This window comes from Populus euphratica, unplaced genomic scaffold (assembly GCF_000495115.2).
Source record: "Populus euphratica unplaced genomic scaffold, PopEup_1.0 scaffold179.1, whole genome shotgun sequence".
Classification (NCBI taxonomy): domain Eukaryota; kingdom Viridiplantae; phylum Streptophyta; class Magnoliopsida; order Malpighiales; family Salicaceae; genus Populus; species Populus euphratica.
The window spans coordinates 131,061-153,334 of record NW_011500059.1 but is presented as its reverse complement, the minus strand read 5'-3'; the positions used below and the strand labels follow the sequence as shown (position 1 = coordinate 153,334).

Below are 22,274 nucleotides of genomic sequence, written 5' to 3'. Positions count from 1 at the left end.
CACCACTACAACGGTAAACTGTGGCTGTTGTCGTTTGGTAGCGCATCAATTAAGTTTTGGCCGTTGTAATTGACCAAAATGAATGGCGACTGTTGGGTTTGTGTTGGAGCACGGGAGAGTAATTGTGGGTATTGATCATTCGAGTTATCGAGTTTGGAGGGTTTTTTAAAAAAAAAAATTCGAGTTATCGAGTTTGGAGGGTTTTTTAAAAAAAAAAAATTGGTGTTGTTAATTTTTAAAATGTTTTTATTTAAAAATATATTAAATTAATATTATTTATTTATTTTTAAAAATTATTTTTAATATTAGTACATTGAAATAACTTAAAAATATTAAAAAATATTAATTTAAAGCAAAACAAAATAAAAACATTAATTTTTTAAAAAAATACTATTGAAATTCAAAAATAAATACGCTTTTAATCCAAATAAATTATATTAATCTAAAAAAATTATTTAGAGTTGATGATGTTAAATTTAATTGGATTAACCAGATTACTAAAACCTTATTTGAGTAAAGAAATTTTTTAAATTATTATATTTTTCAGTTTATCAAGAAACTCAGCCTTGAAAAAATTTCTTATAATGGATTTCTCATATCAATTCATGAATTGTGCTAGACTTGGTTTAATAATTATAATTATAATTATTTAACCCAGTTCATCTTAATGGATTAGCCGGTGTTCCAAAGCCTTTGCAAACTAAGTTTTATTTTAAATTATTTTTGATATTTATCCAGTTAAATTCAGATGACAAACTCCTGATATAATCAATGGTAAAATTAATTCCTATCAAGCTTTTGATAAAAAAAGAAAACTAAAATGATACACTTTCGAACAAATTATTTAACTTGATGACTTTAGATCAACTTGACTGTCTCATAACCCCCATCCAAAACTGGATTAGACACCGAATGCGAAGTAACGACAATGTTAATAATTACGAGGACTGTATCTAATTAGAGAAGTCTCACCATAACATGGGTCCCTGTGATATGGTCTCTTCAATTGAAATGAAACATAGACTTTATTATTATTATTATTATTATCATTATTATCATCATCATCCATAACTTCTAATTATAAGATACAGATACTCTATGTTTTTATTTTTAACAATTTTTAAATCATCATCATCATCATCATCATCATCATCCATAACTTCATTTGTCTAGCTTAATTTGGTAATTTCATAGCCGGTTTGTTTTTATATTTTAAAAAGTTTAATTTTTTTTGTATTTATTTTAAATTAATATTTTTTTAATATTTTAGTGCTAATCTCAAAATTAATTTTTAAAAAATAAAAAAACTTAAATATTATCAACACCGACTACATGCGACTCTTCTGTTAAAATACATTGAAAGCATATCACATCATTGCTTTTAATGAATGGCATAGGAAATTTAGGAAATTTTGAGTCATTAATAAAGGAAGATGTTTGGTAATGCAATCATTACATTTTATTGTTATCTTTTCTAATCTTGCACTAACAACTAGGAATTTATTTTATATTTCAGTATTGGTTAATTTATTTTAATTTTTTTAATATTAATATATCAAAACAATCTAAAAAATATAATAAAATAATTTAAAATAAAATAATAAAACAAATATTTTTTAAATTATTTTAAAAATACTTTTAAAATACAATTTTTTTTTTAAAAATACTTTTAAAATACAAAAAAAAAATTAATTATTATCAAATTATGAAAAAGTAAATTATCATCGTATCATTTCATTTCATGCAGCCATAATGCAATAATCAATAGTGTCATGATAAATGTCTAAATATGCTTATATTCCTAGATAAATTATCCATACCCATAATAGCACATTTTATTTTCTTGTGATTTTTTTTATATTCAAAACTAAAATAATATCATGAAAAACAGACACACTTATCATCTAAATTAATATTTTGAATACTCTTTTAAAGTTTTTTTTTTTACTAGACATAACATTGTTCATATTTGATATATGAACAATAAAATATTTTTTTATTATCAAGTCTATATTATAAATATTAAAATCTTTCATCGTGCAATAGGAATATGTATACATTCATCTCCTCTTCTGTCTTGGATGTGAATAGAAAATTATACCAGGCAATTTTTTTCTTAAAAGAAGACAACTAATTTAATTAAACTGACCATGAATTTCCTTTTTTTTTAAATAGAAAAAAATAATTTAGATATAAATAAAAATAATTTTAAAAATAATCATAAATTTAGCAATTTAGATACAGACAACTAATTCAATAAAAAAATAAATTCAGTCTTGATGTACAAGAATCAAAACCGAAGAACACCACCACTATAAAAATCAATTCAACTATCTATATCCAATTCGTTGCGACGTGTTAAGCAGAGGGATGTGGAGGTGAATTTAAAGGCATGGAAACTTAAAACACAGTATCCTTTTCTTTCTTACTCACGGTCTTAACAGCTTTTTAATTAATTAATAACCAGCTTCTCTCTCTCATTTAAACCCCCGCCTAAACCCCTACCCTCCCTCATTAATCCCCTCTATATTAATCCTCAACTCTCGCTTTCTCTCTCCAACTTCACTAATCACTAAAAGCCATCTTTACATGAGCTGAGAAACACCGGATCATTTCTTTTTTCTCTAATGGCAGGTAACCACCACCGCCACATTATCAGCAACGGAGAAGCCGATCCTGTTCCGAAGCCGACACTTACAACGTCGGCTTCGTTCAAGTCACGGAGGCAGTTCAAGCAAAATGCGAACAACAACTCGAACAGTATTTCAGCTCTCTCTCGAGCCGGCTCTGATGTCGATGAAATCATCACTCTCTTACACGGGTCCGATCCCGTTCGCGTCGAACTTAACCGCCTCGAAAACGAACTTCGAGGTATCAATAGTAATAATAATCATTGATTGTTTTTCGCGGAAAAGTTTTGTTTTCTCGAGAAAATTAACCTAACTTGTGATTTTTTTAGGATTTCTTTTTTGGAGTTGATGATATTAGAGAAATTCAAACAATAATAGTAAAGAATTTGGAGTTGCATTTCGTGTTAAACTACTTCGAGGTGATAATAACCATTCATATTACCGGAAAATTTTTGTTTTTCTCGGGAAAATCGCTCTGCATTCTCGATAAAGTAACTTGTATTTTTACGTTCTTCGTTATTGTTGGAATTTAAATTGGATTTGGTGATGTTAGTGAAATTGAAACAAGAATAATACAGAATTTGGAGTTGAATTTTTGTTAAATTAGAACTTTAAACTGTTTTTAATTAAAAAAACGACTCAATGTGTGAATTTGTGATAAAAACAAGGGTTCATTTTTGGTGTCAATGACTGTAGTTAGTGATGGCTTTAAATAGAGAATGAAGGAATGGTGGGATATTGTGTGTTGTATTTACAGATAAAGATAGGGAATTGGGAGATGCACTGGCGGAAATCAAATCGTTGAAGAATTCAGAGCGATCGAAAGAGAAGGCAGTCGAAGAGGTGATATATATTGATATCCAGGCCCCTCGGAGTTTTTTGCTCTTTAGATCAGCAATTGAAGTTTGCATTGCTCATTGTATCGCCAACTGCATTGATTTTGAGAGCATAAATATGGACGAGTTCTTTCTCTGCGTGTAATTAGCTTAAAAGTTCATGTTTTGAAAATATTAAGAATGCGAGTTTTGTGTCAATTGATATGTTGACATGTCAATGCTTTTTTACTTGTTTGCTTTAATGGTTATATGTAATGTATTCTGTTGAAAAGTGGAGTTTGAGATCCCTGATGTTGGAAATGTCAATGGGTTAGAGTTTGATGCGATGAAAGATATTTAGTTACATAGACATTGCAAGGAATGAAGATGCTTATTCCTTTCTTTGATTTTGTTATGTCAGCTTACTGATGAACTAGATAAAGTGGATGAAAAGCTTAAAGCTACTGAAGCTCTTTTGGAAAACAAGGTATTCTGAAGTTATTGGGTTTGCATCCTGAAAATCTTATCAATTCATTTTCTTCTTAAAATAAGGAGTGCATTATCATTTGCAGAACCTTGAGATTAAGAAAATAAATGATGAGAAAAAAGCAGCTTTGGCTGCACAATTTGCTGCAGAAGCCACGCTACGAAGAGTCCATGCTGCTCAAAAAGATGACGAAATGCCTCCTATTGAGGCCATCATTGCTCCACTGGAGGCAGAACTTAAGCTGGCCAGGCTTGAGGTATATCTTGAACTCGTGGAGAAAATAGTTAATATTAGATATGGATCTGAGAGTATTATTGTGAAATGTTGTCATGAATTTCTTGTCTCATGTTCTAAAATGAATGCTGATGATGGTTTCTGTTTATGCATGATCTTTGATATTTTAGGTAGCAAAATTGCAAGATGACAATAAAGCACTTGATCGGCTCACAAAAGCTAAGGAAGCTGCTCTCCTTGAGGCTGAGAGAACTGTTCAGATTGCTCTGGTGAAAGCATCCCTGGTTGATGACCTGCAAAACAAAAATCAAGAGCTCATGAAGCAGATTGAGATATGCCAGGTTCGTCTTTTAAAGTTGTCCTTGTGCAGGCTGTTCGTGAAAATGAGGGCAGTTTCCTTGAACTGCTAGCAGGCTATTCAGTTTAACATTTCTTGCATGCTTGCAGGAGGAGAACAAAATCCTAGACAAAATGCATAGGCAAAAGGTCGCTGAAGTTGAAAAGCTGATGCAAACTGTTGGTGAGCTTGAGGAGGCTGTCTTGGCTGGAGGTGCTGCTGCTAATGCTGTGCGTGATTACCAGCGAAAAGTACAAGAGATGAACGTAATGACCACTACTTTTTAATTTCAGGACTTCATTTCTACCACAATATTGATGGTTGCTATGAGTTTATCACAAATTCTCTGAAGTGCTTCTGACTTTTAAGCTGACACAGGGGGAGAGAAAAACTTTGGAAAGGGAAGTAGCTCGTGCTAAGGTTTCTGCGAACAGGGTAGCCACTGTGGTTGCAAATGAGTGGAAAGACGGTAATGACAAGGTTATGCCTGTGAAGCAATGGCTTGATGAAAGAAGATTTTTTCAGGTTTCTTACTATTTCAATCTCCTTTTTGGTTCTCTCTTATGGATCTCTGAAATAATTTAGCATAATAACTACAAGTAAGTGAATTCGAATTGGATAAAAAAATCTGTTTTATTTGGTTATAATTATCAACTAACGGGAGGGGAGGCTTGTGACCAATACAGATATGCCAGATTTCTTTCTTGACACATGGCAGGATTAAAAGTGATCACGTTCTATCTCTGCCCCTCTTTGGTAGACAAACAAAGGCTCTACCTTAAGAAAAGTTTTTCATGAATTTCCATTACTAGGGATAAAGCAAAACCAGAACCCTGAAAACAGTTCAACCGGGAAGAGGCTTCTCTTGACATCCAGTTAACTGCTGCCATAGCTCGTTGCCTAGTTCTCAAATTTGCAAATATATTGGGATGTCTTGTGTTGAAAGTTTAATAAGTGCTAGGTTACCTGTTTCAAGAAAAATTTGGGGAATTGGGGGATAATGATCACACAATCTTCTGTATTCTTCCAGGGGGAAATGCAACAACTTCGTGATAAATTGGCAGTTGCAGAGCGTGCTGCCAAGGCAGAAGCACAATTAAAAGTAAGCCAACCCATTCTGTTAAACTATCTCCTTTTGTGCTCCATCAACCACTACTAACAGTACGCTGATTGATGGCTTGCTTAGGAAAAATACCAAATAAGATTCAGGGTTTTGGAGGAAAGGCTGAAAGCACCAAATAGTATTTCCCGTGAAGGAAGAAATACAAGCTACGGGCCTTCAAGACGTCAATCTCTTGGTGGAGTGGAGAATTTTTCCAGATTGTCCTCCAATGGTTATTTATCTAGGAAAGCCCCAAATTCACAAGCTGGTTCTCTACGGCCCAACAATGCTGTCACATTATTGAAACATGCTAAGATGTCATCGAGATCATTTGATGGAGGTAGTAGATCACTAGATGATAAGTTGCTTGTAGGTGCAGCTGGTAAAGATAATGGACCTCCGAAAGCCTCTGATCAGACTCAAAGTACTGAGAGAACTGAGACTGGAGAGATTGAGAATGAAACATCAATTGAAAAATCAAAATCAGAGCATGAAGATTACGTTTCAGGAGTTTTGTATGATATGTTACAGAAAGAGGTTGTAACTCTGAGGAGAGCCTGCCATGAAAAAGACCAAAGCCTCAAGGACAAGGATGATGCAATTGAGGTGAGGAAATATAAAATATAGCTATCCCTTTACATCTCCCAAGGTCTTCCTCTCTATCATCCGTCAGTAATTTATTTTGCCGTTTTGGATATGGATAAATTAGATGTTGGCAAAGAAGGTCGATACATTGAACAAAGCAATGGAAATTGAGGGGAAAAAGATGCGAAGGGAAGTCGCTGCAATGGAAAAAGAAGTTGCTGCTATGCGAGTTAGCAAGGAGCATGATCACAGGACACGACGTGGCAGTGCTCCCAGGGCTTCTCAGTTACTCTCCTCAAGGTAATGTTCTTTCTTGCAATGGAGTTCTAATCTGGATTGCATACGATATGGGGCAGTTGGGACACACCTTTTTTTTGACACCCCTTTTTTTTTTTTTTTTTTGCTTGTCTGCTCTGCATAAAGATAGGTGTCGCCACATGATTACTGCCTTTTTCCTTCATTATCCAATGAGAACCGAGATTAACAAGTGCATAATTGAATTACTGAAATCTTTTCATCCTAAAATCTTCAAATTCTATGCTTGGTACACTCCAACTGATCTTTGCCTCGTGGAGAATTCACTAGCAGCTCATCAAAGCAAGGCATTTTCCAGTAAAGAACTTTCCTGAAATTATTTGTTTTTAATACTTGATTTATTCCAGGAGTGCAAGAAATTCTTAGGCAATTGATGCAACAGTGAGACAATGACCAGACAAGGGCATGCTTTGATTTATTCGGATTTGCAGTCAATATCTTTTTTCGCCGTTTTTTTGTTCTTCTGTCTCCATTTCTGAAGCTGACTCCGGGTTTCCAAGGGACATCCTGTCTTGTATATTTTTGTATTGACATTATTAACATCAAAGAGTCTTAAGGTCAGTGTGCCATTAATTTAATACACCAAGTCTCTCTCTCTCTCTCTCATTCTTTTGAGGTACAATGGCAACCAGAAGTATAATGGGATGATATATATATATATATATATATAATTTAATATCTCATTTTATGCATTTGAGGATGGATTAAAATGAATCGAAATGTCTAAGGTGTTTCACCTGTCATGTCACTTCACTAATTAAAGAGTGGTCTTTTTAACTAAAAATTGTCATTACTTAACTGTAATATTAATTACATTCTATCCAACTTAATTGTATACTGTTTTTATAATCCCACTTGTATTTATTTATTTCCTTAAAGTTCATTTCAAATAGTAATTAACAAGATATTATTAATTATTTTATAATACCATGAAATCTCTCTAGATCCACTGTGGGTTATTTAAAATATATCTAACTAAGATCCTGTTTGTTTAATCTATTGAAAAACTTAAATAAACAATGAGTTATTTAAAAGATGTCTGACTAGCACCCTGTTTATTTTTAATCTACCCATCTTGATTTTTTGAACAAAACAGAGGTTGAAAACTTTAGACAAACAGGCTTAATCCAGCGTTCAATTATCTAACTCATTAATTACTATAATTCATTAAAGCTAATTAATTACTAATTAGTCTTTGATTATAAAAATAATTAAATTGTCTCTTTATTGATGTTGAGCATCCTCAATTTAATAAAATTTGTTTTAAAAATACCTCCTTCCGAATCGATCACCATTGTCATGCATCTAGAGTTGCTCTTTTATTATTTATTTTTTTTAGATTAATGTGGGTGTCCGGGCCAGATTGCGTGCACCACGACTAATCTCACAGATTCTAAAATTAACGATCATATAAATCTCTAGTAACCATCATATGATCAACCAAAATTATTATCATGCAGTTGCTCTTCTATTATTATCATGCAGGGTGCAAACTCTTTAGAGAGCTGTAAGAGAATATTTTTTTTTAAGGATGAAATGGTGTACACACGAATGTTCTATTTAAATCCTGACTTGAAAACTAAAATTAACGATCATATAAATCTCTAGTAACCATCATATGATCAACCAAAATTATTATCATGCAGTTGCTCTTCTATTATTATCATGCAGGGTGCAAACTCTTTAGAAAGGTGTAAGAGGATAATTTTTTTTTAAGGATGAAATGGTGTACACACGAATGTTCTATTTAAATCCTGACTTGAAAATACTGGATACCCAAAGAACTTGTCTCAAAATATTTCTGCTGTGAAAACAAAAAATGAAAAAAAATCACCATTGATCCTCGCATCATTCAGCTTCTTGCAGGCTGCCCTTTTATCGTAACCAGTGCTCCAAGAAAATTCAACATATTTTTTTGACGGTGAAACTCCTCCTTTCGTCTTGGTATCTGGTGGCGAAGCTCTTAAAACCACGACTAGGGCTGTGTGTCGAGCTCTCATCGACTGTACAGATCGGAGTTACAATGGATTCTTGTGTGACAGCGGGGGAGCCTTTTTCTGGAAAATTTATGAACACATCTCGTTGTGTCCCAAGTCCACGTCAGAGTTACGATTGCCTGATGGACGCAATTGATGCAACCACCATCAGAGGTTGAGGAGATTTAATTAGTATTTAATTACATAGCTACTACTACTAATAATAATAATTAATATTTTAAAGTTAACTGACTTCAGTTGTTTTATTTTAAGCATACTTGGTCTAGGTTCGTACGGGTCTTAATTAAAATATTTGGTGGTTTCATTTTCTAAGAAAAACTATTTAATATTTTTGTTATTATTTCTTTTTAACCATGTAACATTTTTAAGTTCTCAAATAAATACGTCACCAGAGCTAATTTTAAAATGAATTTTTGTGTTTCTTTTAAAATAGAAAAACATGTCTCCCTATATTCTCACTATTTTTATCTTTTCTTTTCAAAACAATAACCAAATTTTATTTTATATATCTTAATTATTAAGTTTGATCCAATTTTATATTATTTTAAATATTTTAAGATATAGAAGTAACATAAATCTACTTTATAATTGAATCAGATAAGATATTGACTTGATTAAATTTATTTAATCTGATGATATATTTAATAATTTAGTTAATTAGGTCAAACTCGATTTAAATCCAATCAGTTGAATATATATATAAAAAAGAAAAACATAACCCTATTATTTTAATAAAGATAGTTGACCAAACAACCCTGGAATTTACTCAATGACTCGGTGATTGAGTCAGTTTCTCAATCGAGGAACTATACATGCATAACTGTTCTTGTTTGTCAAGAACCAAACCAGCCCAACACATTTTTATTTCAAAGCCCAAACTTGGTTTCATTGCCTTGGTCTCAATAGGCCACATTACATATACGAGTTACTAGAGATCTAAGCCCTAAGAATTTCAGACAAGCAGGAGGAGGGAAATGAAAATCGACCAGTATTTTTATTTATCTACAAAAGGGAGACTCTCTGCCTGCCTTCGGCTCTCTAAAAAAAAAATAAAACCGAAAAACAATGGCGCGTCTTCTTCTAAAACCTCATAACAGCAGCAGACACTATCTCTCCTTACTTCGAGCTTCCATGGCTTCTTCTTCTTTTTCTTGCTCTCACTCTTTCTCTCTTCTCTCCCGCCCCTCAGTCTCCTTCAACTCAAGGTATTTTCTTTCATTTGTTTCTCTCCTTTTATTGTTTGGTTTCTGTTTGTTTCCCTACAAAAAGAGAGAAAAATGAAGTATATATTGCGTTTTTGGTGCTTCTGAGTTCGTTTGTTGGTGGAAAAATGGGAAAGTAGAGGAAAAAAGTAATGGGTTTTTGTCATAATTTAATACAAGTGAAGAACTTTTAAACTTTTTTTTGAGTAGAAGTGGGGTTTTGTTTTTTTCTAGAGTTTCAAAAATTGAACTTTAAAGTTTTCATTGATTTGTTCATTTATTTTTATGTAATTATAGGGTGAGTTTTCCAGCGAAGAGGGTTCCAAGTAGATTTTTGGTGCAAAATGGGGTTTCACCAAGAGCTTTCATGTCTACTAGCGTGGCAACTGAATCGGAGAAAGAAAGCGCGGGCTCGAAAGCTTATGGGTCTGATCAAATCCAGGTAAAAAATTACATTAACACAAGTCATTGTTTAGTAATTTGTAAGCAATGGAAACTTTGTTATAAAGAGCGCTTGAAAAGTTGTGTTTTGATATGTCTAGGTGTTGAAAGGATTAGAGCCTGTGAGGAAAAGGCCAGGGATGTACATTGGAAGTACAGGACCACGTGGTTTGCATCATTTGGTGATCTCTATTATGACCTTTCTTTTGTCATTGTGGATTGCTATTTTCTACTTTGCTCAGTTTATCTTAGGTAAACTGGAAACAAGATTTGTTTTTTTTTTTTTTGTTAATCGGTTCTTCTTAATAGGTTTATGAGATATTGGATAATGCTGTTGACGAGGCCCAAGCAGGATATGCTTCAACAATAAATGTTGTTCTACATTCGGATAATTCTGTTAGCATTACTGACAATGGGCGTGGGGTATGGGACTTTTTTGTTAATTTAGCTGTTGCCATTAACTTGCATAATGGAAGTATGTATTCTAGAAAGAGGATATGACATTTATATTTTTCATCTAGTTATAAACTTCCCATATACTTTGCCTTGTATGGATAAGCATTTTACTTTCCTATTGTTTTTTAGGCAGCGATCTGCAATCTATTCCAGGGCTTGTGTGGGTCAGAGAGAATATTAGTTTGGAGATTATTACTAGTTCATGCTATTGAATGTGACTGAAGAATTTGATGCACTTGTTAGAGTATAATCAATATGTGCCTTTTGAGCTGAAACCTTTGTGACTGAAGTGTGATAAACCATTACGTTATTTATTTATTGTCTTTTCATTTTATGTGGACCTAAATGACACATAATCATAAGACAAGAGGTCATTCCAAACCATTCTTCTTTTTTTTCAATGCACCTGCTTTCACTTTTCAAATTGAGTTTTAGTGCTTACCATCTTTTTCTAGAAGTTTACTTATTTGTCAATAACAATAATTTTCTTTTGATGATTGTTTTAGAGGCTCTGGTCTTTTATGCCAGCTTTCATTGTGCATTTTATTGCTACGATGACATGCTTCTCTGTTTTACTTGCATTGCAGATTCCTACTGACTTGCATCCAGTGACAAAGAAATCTGCCTTGGAGACTGTGTTAACGGTAAAATGCATGGGCATCTGCCCATCTTAAACCATGAATATTTTTATCCATCATACATATATAAGGGTTTTAAGGTGCCAAATGCATTTTTTGCTTGATAGGAGCATGGTATTTGCATTTTGCTGAGTTTTCGATGAAATCTGTACTTGAAAAAATTATAGTTTAAATATTCAAGTAAATGTTAATGTAGTTTATATAAGTTGTTACTGCAATTTTTCTTCTTTCCTTCTTCCTCTTATTTTCATGTAATAGATTATGGTTCAAAAGTACTGTTCATTTATATTTTGCAGGTCCTGCATGCTGGTGGAAAATTTGGTGGTTCTAACAGTGGATATAGTGTCTCTGGTGGGCTACATGGTGTGGGTTTGTCTGTTGTCAATGCTTTGTCTGAGGTGTGTACGCTGTTATTAATTAAATTTTTTTAGTCATTTTTCATCAAAAAATGATTTTTCTTAGATTTTGAATTGTCTCTGAGCTACATTTTAATTTCTTTATCTCCTGAAGGTGGATTAGTTTAAGAAGGAAACAAATTTTGTAAAATTTTACTATCATTATCATGGGCTTAAAGCAATCTGTGAAACAAGTCTTCTGAGGCAATGTCTGAGGGATTCCCTTCGTAGCAAATGAAATTTCCTTATTTGCAACAATGGAGATGCATGGAAATTTTTATTTATTTTTTTCTGATCTTCTTCACTAACCATGTCATGCTATGCCTTTCTTCTAAGGTTTCCTTCTTGGTTATCAATAACCTCAACGGAGAAAGTGTTGAATTTTGTAAAATCTGTCATGTCTCAAATCACAGGAATTAGACGTTACAGTTTGGCGTGATGGAAAGCAATACCAACAGAAATATTCTCGTGGAAACCCTGTAACAACTCTAACATGCCATGAACTTCCAGTAGAATCAAAGGAACGTAAAGGGACTCACATCAGATTTTGGCCTGACAAAGAAGGTTATCCTTAACTTTTAGAAAAACTTATAATTTTGATGGTTGTTATTCTATGCTTCATTCCCCAGCTTTTAATGTTAGTTTACAATATGGGATAGAATACTATCTCTTCATTATGCAATGCTTCAAGGGCTTTTAGAGGAGTTTCTGGTGTTCAACAGGATTGGGCTGCACTTCTCACTTCAGTTTTCTTTGCGACCCCCCCCCCCCTCACTCATAGTGAATAGCATATTTTCTACTCTTCTTAATACAATATTCTTCCTTTAAAAAGTAATAATCTGGAAGTCTATTCTCTTATGGTTGATTCCTTAATATTTTTGCAGTATTCACCACTGAGATTCAGTTTGACTATCACACGATAGCTGGACGGGTTAGGGAGCTTGCATTTTTAAACCCAAAGGTAGAACTGTTACTTGTAATTATGTCAACCTTGATCCTTTTGATCTCTTATTTTTCATCATGAATTGGTTTTCTACTTGGGGATGAATTGAATTGTTGCTTTGATCTCAACTTTTTATTTTTCATCACAAATGGGTTTTTGATTTGGGAATAATTGATCCTGGCTAACCTGTTCTCTTCATGTGGTTGGATGGTTTAGAAATTTGATGCAATGCTTCTTCCTCAATTTTTAATGCTGACACTTCTTGATTTGCCTTTGCAGCTGACTATTTCTTTGCAAAAAGAGGATAATGATCCGGAGAAGAATCAGTTCGATGAACATTTCTATGCAGGTGGATTGGTTGAATATGTGAATTGGCTAAATACTGATAAGGTACCATTGATTCTTGACCAACAATCTTGGCTGTTATTGTGATTCCTACTTTCTTGTTTTGTTATAATTTCTCTTTTAGCAAGTTGGCAAACTCAGAGCCTTCTATAAATCGTGGTGGGAGAAAGATGATACATAGGCACTAATAATTTATAATCCAGGACTAAAGAAAATTATCAAGGGGAAAGAAGAGCAAAAAAACAAACTCTATGACTTTCTTTTGGCCAATTAAGAGGCATACTCCATCTGCCCTGTCCATTCTAAGTGGACGGTTATGGTTGATGAATTGCTCACAAATCATGGATTTAGATTGGTGATGTCGAGGCCATGTCAATTGAAGACAAACCACATTCTATCCTTACATTTCTTGACACATATACATACTTAGGTGCCTGGTAGGTTGAGACATAGTGTGGGTGTTTTGATAAACATGAGTGGTTTGGAGTCCAAGATGGGACTTGCTTTTCATGTATTTTATAGGTTTGTAGACCCTGTGGAGACGTGTTGTTAATACATGCAAGTGACAATAATCTGCCTTTGGGTTATATCTTTTACCTAGCAACTCCTTGAAATATGAGGCATCCTAATAACACCAGGTTATTAGAACATGGCATAAAGATATTTCTAACATGGATATTGCTGCCTCATTCGGATATGTCTATATGTTTTATAGGATGTTGACTATGGGTTATTTGATCCAGAAACCGCTACATGATGTTCTGGGTTTCAGAAAAGAAGTAGATGGAATTGCAATTGATATGGCTCTCCAATGGTAAACAACTACCTACCAGTGTATATGCTGTTTCTCAATATTGTTTTCCTGTCCACATGCATCATGGATGTTATTGTCTCTTGTCTCTGAATTGTTGTATGGAACACTACTTTTTACATCTTATTGATTGCCATTCCTCTGATAACCTGTGTGATTTGACTTTTCTCATGCTTTTCCTAGGTGTTCTGATGCTTACTCAGATACAATCCTGGGATATGCTAATAGCATACGCACTGTTGATGGTGGCACGCATATAGATGGTGTAAAGGCTTCATTAACAAGAACTCTCAATAACCTTGGGAAAAAGTCAAAGGTCATTAAGGTACTTCCCCTTTGGCATGTTGTTGGGCGCTCTTGAATCTCATCACCCATTTTCTTGATTTTTTGCTACCTTCTGTCACTATCTTTGAGGTTTTCCTTCTCACCTCTTCCATTTCTCTTTGTTCATTTACCTCTGCCTCCTAAAAATTTTATAATCTGTAAATGATAAACTACCAAATGCAAACTTATCTTATTACAATTGGAAGATGAAACACAGACCTAGTTCATTTGGCATAAGATGCTTTCAAAACATGGTCTTGTGCCATGGAGCATTTCAGATTTGAATAAAAAGACCTGATGTAGTTCAATTGATTGAACACCTATGCCATTATTGATTGGGTGCACTGCTGATTGTAGTAGTACTCACTATGATAAAGGATTTTTCATTTTTTTTAAGTATAAGGATATGAGTTTAAGCGGTGAACATGTAAGGGAGGGATTGACATGTATTATCTCTGTCAAAGTTCCAAGCCCGGAGTTTGAAGGTCAAACTAAGGTATGCCCATTCATCATAATTTTCTTGAGGTACTGATGATCTGTCCACCTTATTGTTGGTGTTGCCAGGCTCCTAAGTTGCTTATATATTCCATTGTTGGCTTTTCTCCATGTCTGAAAGACAAGGTTGGGAAATCCGGAGGTGCGGAAAGTGGTAGAGCAATCCATTCAGGAGTATCTTACTGAATATTTGGAGTTGCATCCTGATGCTCTGGATTCAATCCTGTCAAAGTCTCTAAATGCTCTTAAGGTAACTTTGCTGTTAGCACTCTTTGTTCTTCATTATCTCTTGTGAATCACTCGTCATTCTGTAAAAAAAATGTCATTTCTAAGAACTCAGATGTCATGTTTCTGCTGGTCTTAAACCTTGAATTTTTATTTTTCTTATTACAGGCAGCTTTGGCAGCAAAGAGGGCTAGGGAATTGGTGAGACAAAAAAGTGTATTGAAATCATCATCTCTTCCGGGAAAACTGGCTGATTGCTCTTCTACAGATCCTGAAGAATCTGGTAGCTGTTCTATATATATTATTTCTTTTCTTTTTGCTCTTTTAATATGAAACTTGTTTGACCTTCTTGAGATTTAAGAAATTCTAATTACAAGGATCATATATCTTGTGTTTTTCACTCCATTTGAGTGGTCTTGCCTTTGTTCAATCATGTGGACAGCATTTTTCAGTTACCAACATGGTTGGTTTACTGATTAATTACCTGACGCAATAGTTTAAGAAAGATCCTTGAGAGCTTGCACTTAAACATGCAGCAGAGTGAGTTATTTGCATTATGATTCATCATTGGTATGGTAATCACTCCACACCCCTACAGGTTGTTTATGCTAGTATCTTTGGTTGCTTGTTTGTGATCAAGATTGTCCAGTTATATCTTTTATTTTTGGAAGCAAGTTTCATGGCTCCGATAATGCTAAAAGTCAACCATTGCCATCAATTAGTTTCTAAATGATCCTTTAGCACCCACTTCAACAAGATGTGGACATTTTTGTTGGTTAATCTTCTAAGCATTACTAATTTGCTAGGTAGGGAAATGATAAAACCATATTCTGTGTTGAGTTTGGAGGAACTTTCAGAATACAAATCTGCTGATCTCATTGGTCTTTTCACATGTTATTTAATTTTGTTCTTTGATGGTTGCAGAAATTTTTATAGTTGAAGGAGATTCAGCTGGAGGGAGTGCCAAACAGGGCCGTGATCGACGCTTTCAGGTAATTGTTTTAAATGTGCAACATTTAATCTGCAGGCAATTGTTGAAACACGTGGGATACTTCATTCCATTTTCATGGGAATGAGCTTGTGTCAATTATAATGCCTCAAATCTCAATGCTTGAGAACAGTTTTATCATCCCAATTTTCAAACTCACATGGGAATGAGCTTGTATCAACTATAACATCTCAAATCTCAATGCTCAAGAACAGTTTTATTATCCCAATTTTCGAACTCATTGGGGATAATGGTGTAGCTGTTTTTAACTTGGGATGACTTGGAATGTGGATCACTGAAACACATTACCGCAGGCTATTCTCCCTTTGAGGGGTAAAATTCTAAATATAGAAAGAAGAGACGAGGCAGCAATGTACAAGAATGAAGAGATCCAGAATCTTATACTTGGTCTTGGACTTGGAGTGAAGGTAAATTTTTATTATCTTTGTTTCTTTTTTTCCCTTTTTGTATTTTCTTCTCTGAACTGCTTTCTTAGTTCATCTGGGAAATTTTCTTGGTTATAGGGGGAGGAATTTAAAAAAGATGCTCTACGTTATCATAAGATCATCATCTTAACAGATGCTGATGTGGATGGTGCTCACATCCGAACTCTTCTGTTGACTTTCTTCTTTAGATATCAGGTAGATATTGGAGAAATTTATCTCCACATTTTTTTTCTCTTAAAATAAAATAAATGACAGGGATGAACAGCATGTAAATGCCTTAGAAAATATGTAATTGAAATCACAATTATGGAATTGTTCTTTGCACAGAGAGCTTTATTTGATGAAGGCTGCATTTATGTTGGTGTGCCACCGCTCTATAAGGTTTGTTTGACTACATGACGAATCCCATGAGAGCTGATTTAAAATAATAATAAATGAGCTAGTCTGTTTCTTTCATTTTCCCAATTGACATGATTAGGTTGAGAGGGGAAAGCAGGCCTACTATTGTTTTGATGACGCAGAACTCAAAAAGATTCGAAGTTCATTCCCTCAAAATGCATCATATAACATTCAAAGGTTCAAAGGTAAGATCACAAACTTACTGTCTATTTCATGAGCCTTCACCCTGCATTCCATTCATTCTGTCAACTAGCTATGCATTATTACATTTCATTTTTTTTAATGTTAATGACTAGCTGTTATAGAACACAAATGTTCATGAGCATTCTTTTCTCACTGCTGACATGGAAGTCAGCTTTCCATGTTCTATATATTGTAAGAAAAAAAATGATGTTACTGAATCTGTATGGTGTGATATGTAATGCAATATGACATGCTTATCCGGAAAAGGGTGCCAAGCTTTTGCATGTTGCCCCCATCCCAACTTATCCTCACATGCCTATATACATCTCCTAATATCTTCAGAACCTCAAAGAGAGTGTGTGCATAAATTTCAATTCTAACCAAATTCACATTGAAAAAAGAACGATTACTTTTCTCATGTGAGAGAACATTTTCTGGAAGATCTTGTCTATTAATAACTTTCTATTTGTAGATTTGTATATCCTAACATGTGGGTAAAATACAGGCTTGGGGGAGATGATGCCTGCGCAACTGTGGGAAACAACATTGGATCCAGAGCGAAGGGTGCTCAAACAATTAGTAGTTGAAGATGGAGCAGAGGCCAATATTGTCTTTTCATCACTAATGGGTACCCGGGTTAGTTATACCGTGTGCACCTCTGTTTCTGGTTACAAATTACAATAAACAGTAAGGGAATTAAAAGAAGCTATCAAGGAACTATGTTCGATTGCCTTTTCTTTTATAAAAATTGAATTTGAGACCTTTCAGTCTTACAAACAGTCAAGGGCAGCTTTTTAAATACAAAAGAGATTGGAAACTAAGAATATATCAAAACAGTGATAAAAATTTTTTTTTGTGAATTTTCAGGGAACTTTTATGTCTTTTCTACGTAGACAACTGAATAATAAAACTTTTATCAAAGCAGTTTTCAGGGGAATCGTATTTTGGACTTGTTGTCCCATTTTATGCTCTCCTTTCCATTGAGTGTATATATTATGCATGTGTGCTTGTTTGTGTGTATCTACTTATTGCTTGCTTGGCTAAATTTGCACCTCACTCTTATGCCAAAATCAGTTAAAAGTTGCGTTACAAGCAATGCATGAAAGACCTTTCCATTGAACTGCCAATCATCACTTTAATTAGATCATGTAACTGATGGTATTACTATTACTAATCCATGGTGATAATGTTCCATGTTCATGTTTTTTTAGGTGGATTTTCGCAAGGAACTTATTCAGAATGCAGCAAGCATGATTAACGTTGATCATTTGGATATCTGACAGCACGAAAGTTTTTATGCTGTTCACAGAAACACAGATAAACAGCTTTTTGGTAGTCACTGTTGGTTAGGCTATGCGATTGACAGAGACATCTGATATTCCTGATCTCGGTGTTAATCCATTGATTACTTTTGGGTGAAGGAAAGGTGGAAAAGTTCGGTAGGTGGTTCATGCATTGTATTTAAGTTGATGAACGTTGTACTCTATTAATCTAGGATTCATACTAGATTTGTGGCGCGCGGGTCAACTAAATTCTTTCTTGATGTAAAAAAAAAAAAATGCAAAGGAAAAAAGAGTTAAACAGAGGTTTTGGTTCAATTGTTAATTTAAATAATATTAAAAAAAACTAAAATAAATAACTACCAGAAAAAAAGAGTAAAAGAACTCTACTTGAGTCCATTTAGTTTATTAAACAATCCAAAGGATATAATTGAATTAAAAAAAAAAAACCCTAGTTAAACAGTTAATTTGTAAATTTTGTGACTATGGATGTAAAGAAAAGAAAGCAGAAAAAATAGTTTAATAATTAATTTTTAATAAATTAAATGTGAATATAATACTCAACTTGGAAAGCAAAATGAAAAGAAAAAAAAATTGAAGTTTAATTTCTAGCAAATAAAATATTTAATAACCAAAAAATATGATTAATAATAAAGTAGAAAAAACTTGATCGAAGTTTTTTGGATTAAGATGTAATTTTTTTGATTCAGTTGTGATAATAGGGTAATTGTTTGAAAATAGATTGAATAAAATTATAAAATTTAATTATTTGACAAATCAATACTGAAAAAAAACACACACTAATTCTATGAAAATATAATTAGGATAACTTAGTAAAACATAAAAAAAATTATTTTTTAATAAATTAAATATTTTTGAAAGATAAAATTGTAGTAAATCAATTTATAAAAGAACAAGAAAAACAAAAGTTAACCTATGTTAAACTTTAAAATTATTGACTCTAGTCCTAACTTGGGATCAAAAAATAAAAAATACAAAGCAAAAATCTTAATAAAAAGATAAAAAAATTAACTTAAAATAGAAAAAGAAAATAAACAAACTTGAATAAACTTTCTAAATCTAATTTATTCTTGAAAACTCACAATTTAAAATTTTTTTGACTTGAGTTTAATCATGAAATTTAATTTTTAATCAATTTAATTTTTAAAAATAAAATCATTAAAAAAGATGTAAATTTAAAAACCTTACCAAAAAGAATAACAATAAGATTATTTCAAATAAAACAAATAACAATTAAAAGAATAAAGATCAAATTTGAAAGATTACATAATTAAAAGAGGATGAAATTAAAACATAAATTTAATTTTATAAATTATTCAAAAAAAATATTTCAAGTATTGAAGGATAGAATAAAAAAATATCAATTTAAAAAATAAACCAAATAAAATTTAACAAAAAACAATAAATCAAAAACCCATAATAACTCTAGTAATTTAAAAAATTAATTAAAAAAATCTATAATAAATAAATAAAAATGATGAAAGTCTTCAGTTGAATAACTGATAAATAATAAAACTAAAAAAAATATAAATTTTAAAATTTTAAAAATAACTCAAACATAATTCTTAAACTTAGTTAATCTTCAATGCCCGAGATCAATTTAAATCCTTGACACCACTTGGTAAGGGACCACTCCAGTACTGAGGACTGTATTGGGGTAGGAGAAGTGATATTAAAGATATAATTTATAGTCAGATCACTTAAGTCAGCTGCCGCCTTTATTGCCGTCGCAGCACACTTCCTAGGATCAGGAAGGTTTTTTTTCTTCAGAAAATGAAACTCCTTCCTGCCTTCCAAACTTGCCTACTGCCTTCTCTTGCAATTTTTCAAGAATCTCCAGCCACCGATCATTAAAATACTTCATCTGAAAAACTTAAACCTTTAGACGAGATCTTAAAAATGATTTTATATTATCTTCGAGTATAAAATTTGTACAGATTAGTGAGATTCAAACTACTATATATTTGGTCATTAAAAATCTAATAACATCATATCGAAAAAACCTATCTTCATTATAAAACTTAAGAAAAATGGTTTATATTACTCTCTGCTACCAGTCTCCTTTGCATAATTCTCGCAAATTCTGCAGATCGAATGCGTCACTACCTTCTTAAACAAATTTGCTTGTGCAGGCATCAGGTTCCTCGTAGTCCTCCACCTGAAGTTTTTTTTTTTATATATATATATTTTTGGCGAAATTCCCAGCTTCCACATGCTTTCCCACAGCTCCTTGTTGGTTGATGGATGGTTAGAACTACCGGTAGCTTGCTGCTCCTCGTCAAGAGTTCTAAGCACATTGTACCCAGGCTTGAACTGAATATTCTCCAACTCTATGGAAGTGCCAATACTTCTGTCGTCCACCTCTTTCACGCCAATAGGAATCTTCAATATTTGATTAACCTCAGCTCCCTAGTGAACAATTTATTATTCGACAACCTCGTGCCCCTCTGGCTTGTGTCTTGGACGAACAAATCAGCTACCAAAATAACTCGAGATTGCTGTAGTTTGACTGAGCTAACCTGGAAGTTCCCCATACCAGGACCCACCTATCATTCCACAAACTCACATCTCTATTGTCACAAACATACCACCTGAGCCCATGGACGATTTACCCCACCAGAACTTACTTATGACTCCGTTACTCACTCAAGAAACCTCTAGGGAGCCTTAAACAAGACATGGTATATGCTGGAATTGCAGTTGCCACTGCGTCACTCAAGAATCTCTTTCCCAGCAAGGGTGAGCATATATATATATATTGAATCACGACTCTATGGTTGATTTGAGCGGCAATTAATTTATAAAATAAATATTAGATGTCCCTTAAATATTTTCACAGTTTCAGAATATAATAAAAGATGATGTTGTAGGGGTTTTATGTGGTGTTATTTTAAGAGAAGGTACGTATAATAATAATAATCGAAGTACGTAGGCTTTTTATAAAGTGTCTTTAATTTGTTTTGAAAAATCAATCTAGGTGTTGATTAATGTGTTAAGTACTGTTAATAAATGCACTTAAGGTGATGAACCAAACTACAATATATATATTTTATTGCTGCCCCTTCCTAATTTCATTAAAAAAAAATCTGTCCTTCTCTCATATTAGAAAGGTTTCTTACATTTGATCAAAATCCTTTCTCTATTGAGATATGAAACTTTCCATCTGATCTGAAATTCATTACAAGATAATCGCCCGCTTGAATTTGTCTCCCTCTCATCGCTCGCCTTCTCATAACAACATGCGTCCAATTTGCCAGGAAGTACTCTCCACCAGATTTCTCAAGTTCCAATTCTGTGCTTCCCTCGAACCCTTCTCCTATATCATCATCATACACTGGGATGTCAACCTTGATTTTCCTCCTCCTTGACCTTAGAATGTCTCGAGATTGAGCTGACAAGTGTTGTATAATATGTTCCTCGACCTGCTTCTTAGGCAACAGAAGATCAACCATGGTGGGGAGTGCTTCGTCAAGCGTTATCTGCTTTTTCACCTGCCACAGGTTCATGAAATCATGGAGAACTGGAGCTGATGGATTCATTGTTCAAGAACTTTGGATGAAAGATGTCAAGAAACGAAACAGCAAAGGTAATGATTACGAAGAGAACTTGACGCAAACAAAAACAATAAAAGAAAGAATTACCACACAAAAACCTTAATAATTTGATTATTTTTTTTAAGCAGTAAATAACTCAATTTATATCCGTTCTAGGTCTATCTTGAAGAGGAAAAAAATCATCATAAATAATTTATTAGAGATTACTAAACTAAATAGGAAAAATAAAATTACTAAGTATACTATTTGATTTTCTAAATTAAATAGGAAAAAATTAAAAACATCACATAAAATAACTAAAAAAACAAATAACTTCTTCTGAATATCTTCTTGGGAGAAAACTGGATGGAGAAAAAGCATGAAACCCATCTTTATAGGGAGAGATTATTTTCACACCAGGCATGCATGCATTCACACACTAATAAATTTCTTATTTATTTAAGTGTCATGCTCAATTTTAAGACTTTAAGTTTTTATTAAGTTTTATAGTCATGCTAGTTTTAATTATATAGAACCAGATAAAATATTTTTGTTTAATTAACAAAATAATAATATACATTTTGAATTTAATATTTTTGTTTAATTAACAAAATAATAATATATATTTTGAATTTAATATGATATTT

The 22,274-nt window shown here is 33.0% G+C and overlaps 2 protein-coding genes across 2 annotated transcripts; both read left to right on the top strand.

Moving 5' to 3' along the window:
- The first annotated feature begins 2,489 nt into the window (after nucleotides 1-2,489).
- Nucleotides 2,490-7,102, top strand: LOC105107993 (microtubule-associated protein 70-1-like). The gene is made up of 11 exons (XM_011002121.1): nucleotides 2,490-2,871; nucleotides 3,388-3,473; nucleotides 3,867-3,932; nucleotides 4,018-4,188; nucleotides 4,337-4,507; nucleotides 4,614-4,769; nucleotides 4,882-5,028; nucleotides 5,534-5,605; nucleotides 5,690-6,211; nucleotides 6,315-6,490; nucleotides 6,853-7,102. The coding sequence occupies exons 1-11, from the start codon at nucleotides 2,628-2,630 to the stop codon at nucleotides 6,869-6,871; spliced, it is 1,830 nt and encodes a 609-aa protein (XP_011000423.1). The 5' UTR covers nucleotides 2,490-2,627; the 3' UTR covers nucleotides 6,872-7,102.
- A 2,371-nt stretch (nucleotides 7,103-9,473) lies between these two features.
- Nucleotides 9,474-18,391, top strand: LOC105107992 (DNA gyrase subunit B, chloroplastic/mitochondrial-like). Its single transcript, XM_011002120.1, has 21 exons — nucleotides 9,474-9,707; nucleotides 10,002-10,146; nucleotides 10,247-10,327; nucleotides 10,455-10,568; nucleotides 11,189-11,245; nucleotides 11,536-11,637; nucleotides 12,048-12,198; nucleotides 12,519-12,595; nucleotides 12,857-12,967; nucleotides 13,666-13,736; nucleotides 13,917-14,058; nucleotides 14,455-14,553; nucleotides 14,674-14,802; nucleotides 14,946-15,060; nucleotides 15,702-15,769; nucleotides 16,080-16,193; nucleotides 16,290-16,406; nucleotides 16,539-16,592; nucleotides 16,690-16,795; nucleotides 17,299-17,429; nucleotides 18,005-18,391. Exons 1-21 carry the CDS (start codon nucleotides 9,568-9,570, stop codon nucleotides 18,071-18,073), a joined length of 2,193 nt encoding a protein of 730 aa, XP_011000422.1. The 5' UTR covers nucleotides 9,474-9,567; the 3' UTR covers nucleotides 18,074-18,391.
- The last annotated feature ends 3,883 nt before the right edge of the window (nucleotides 18,392-22,274 follow it).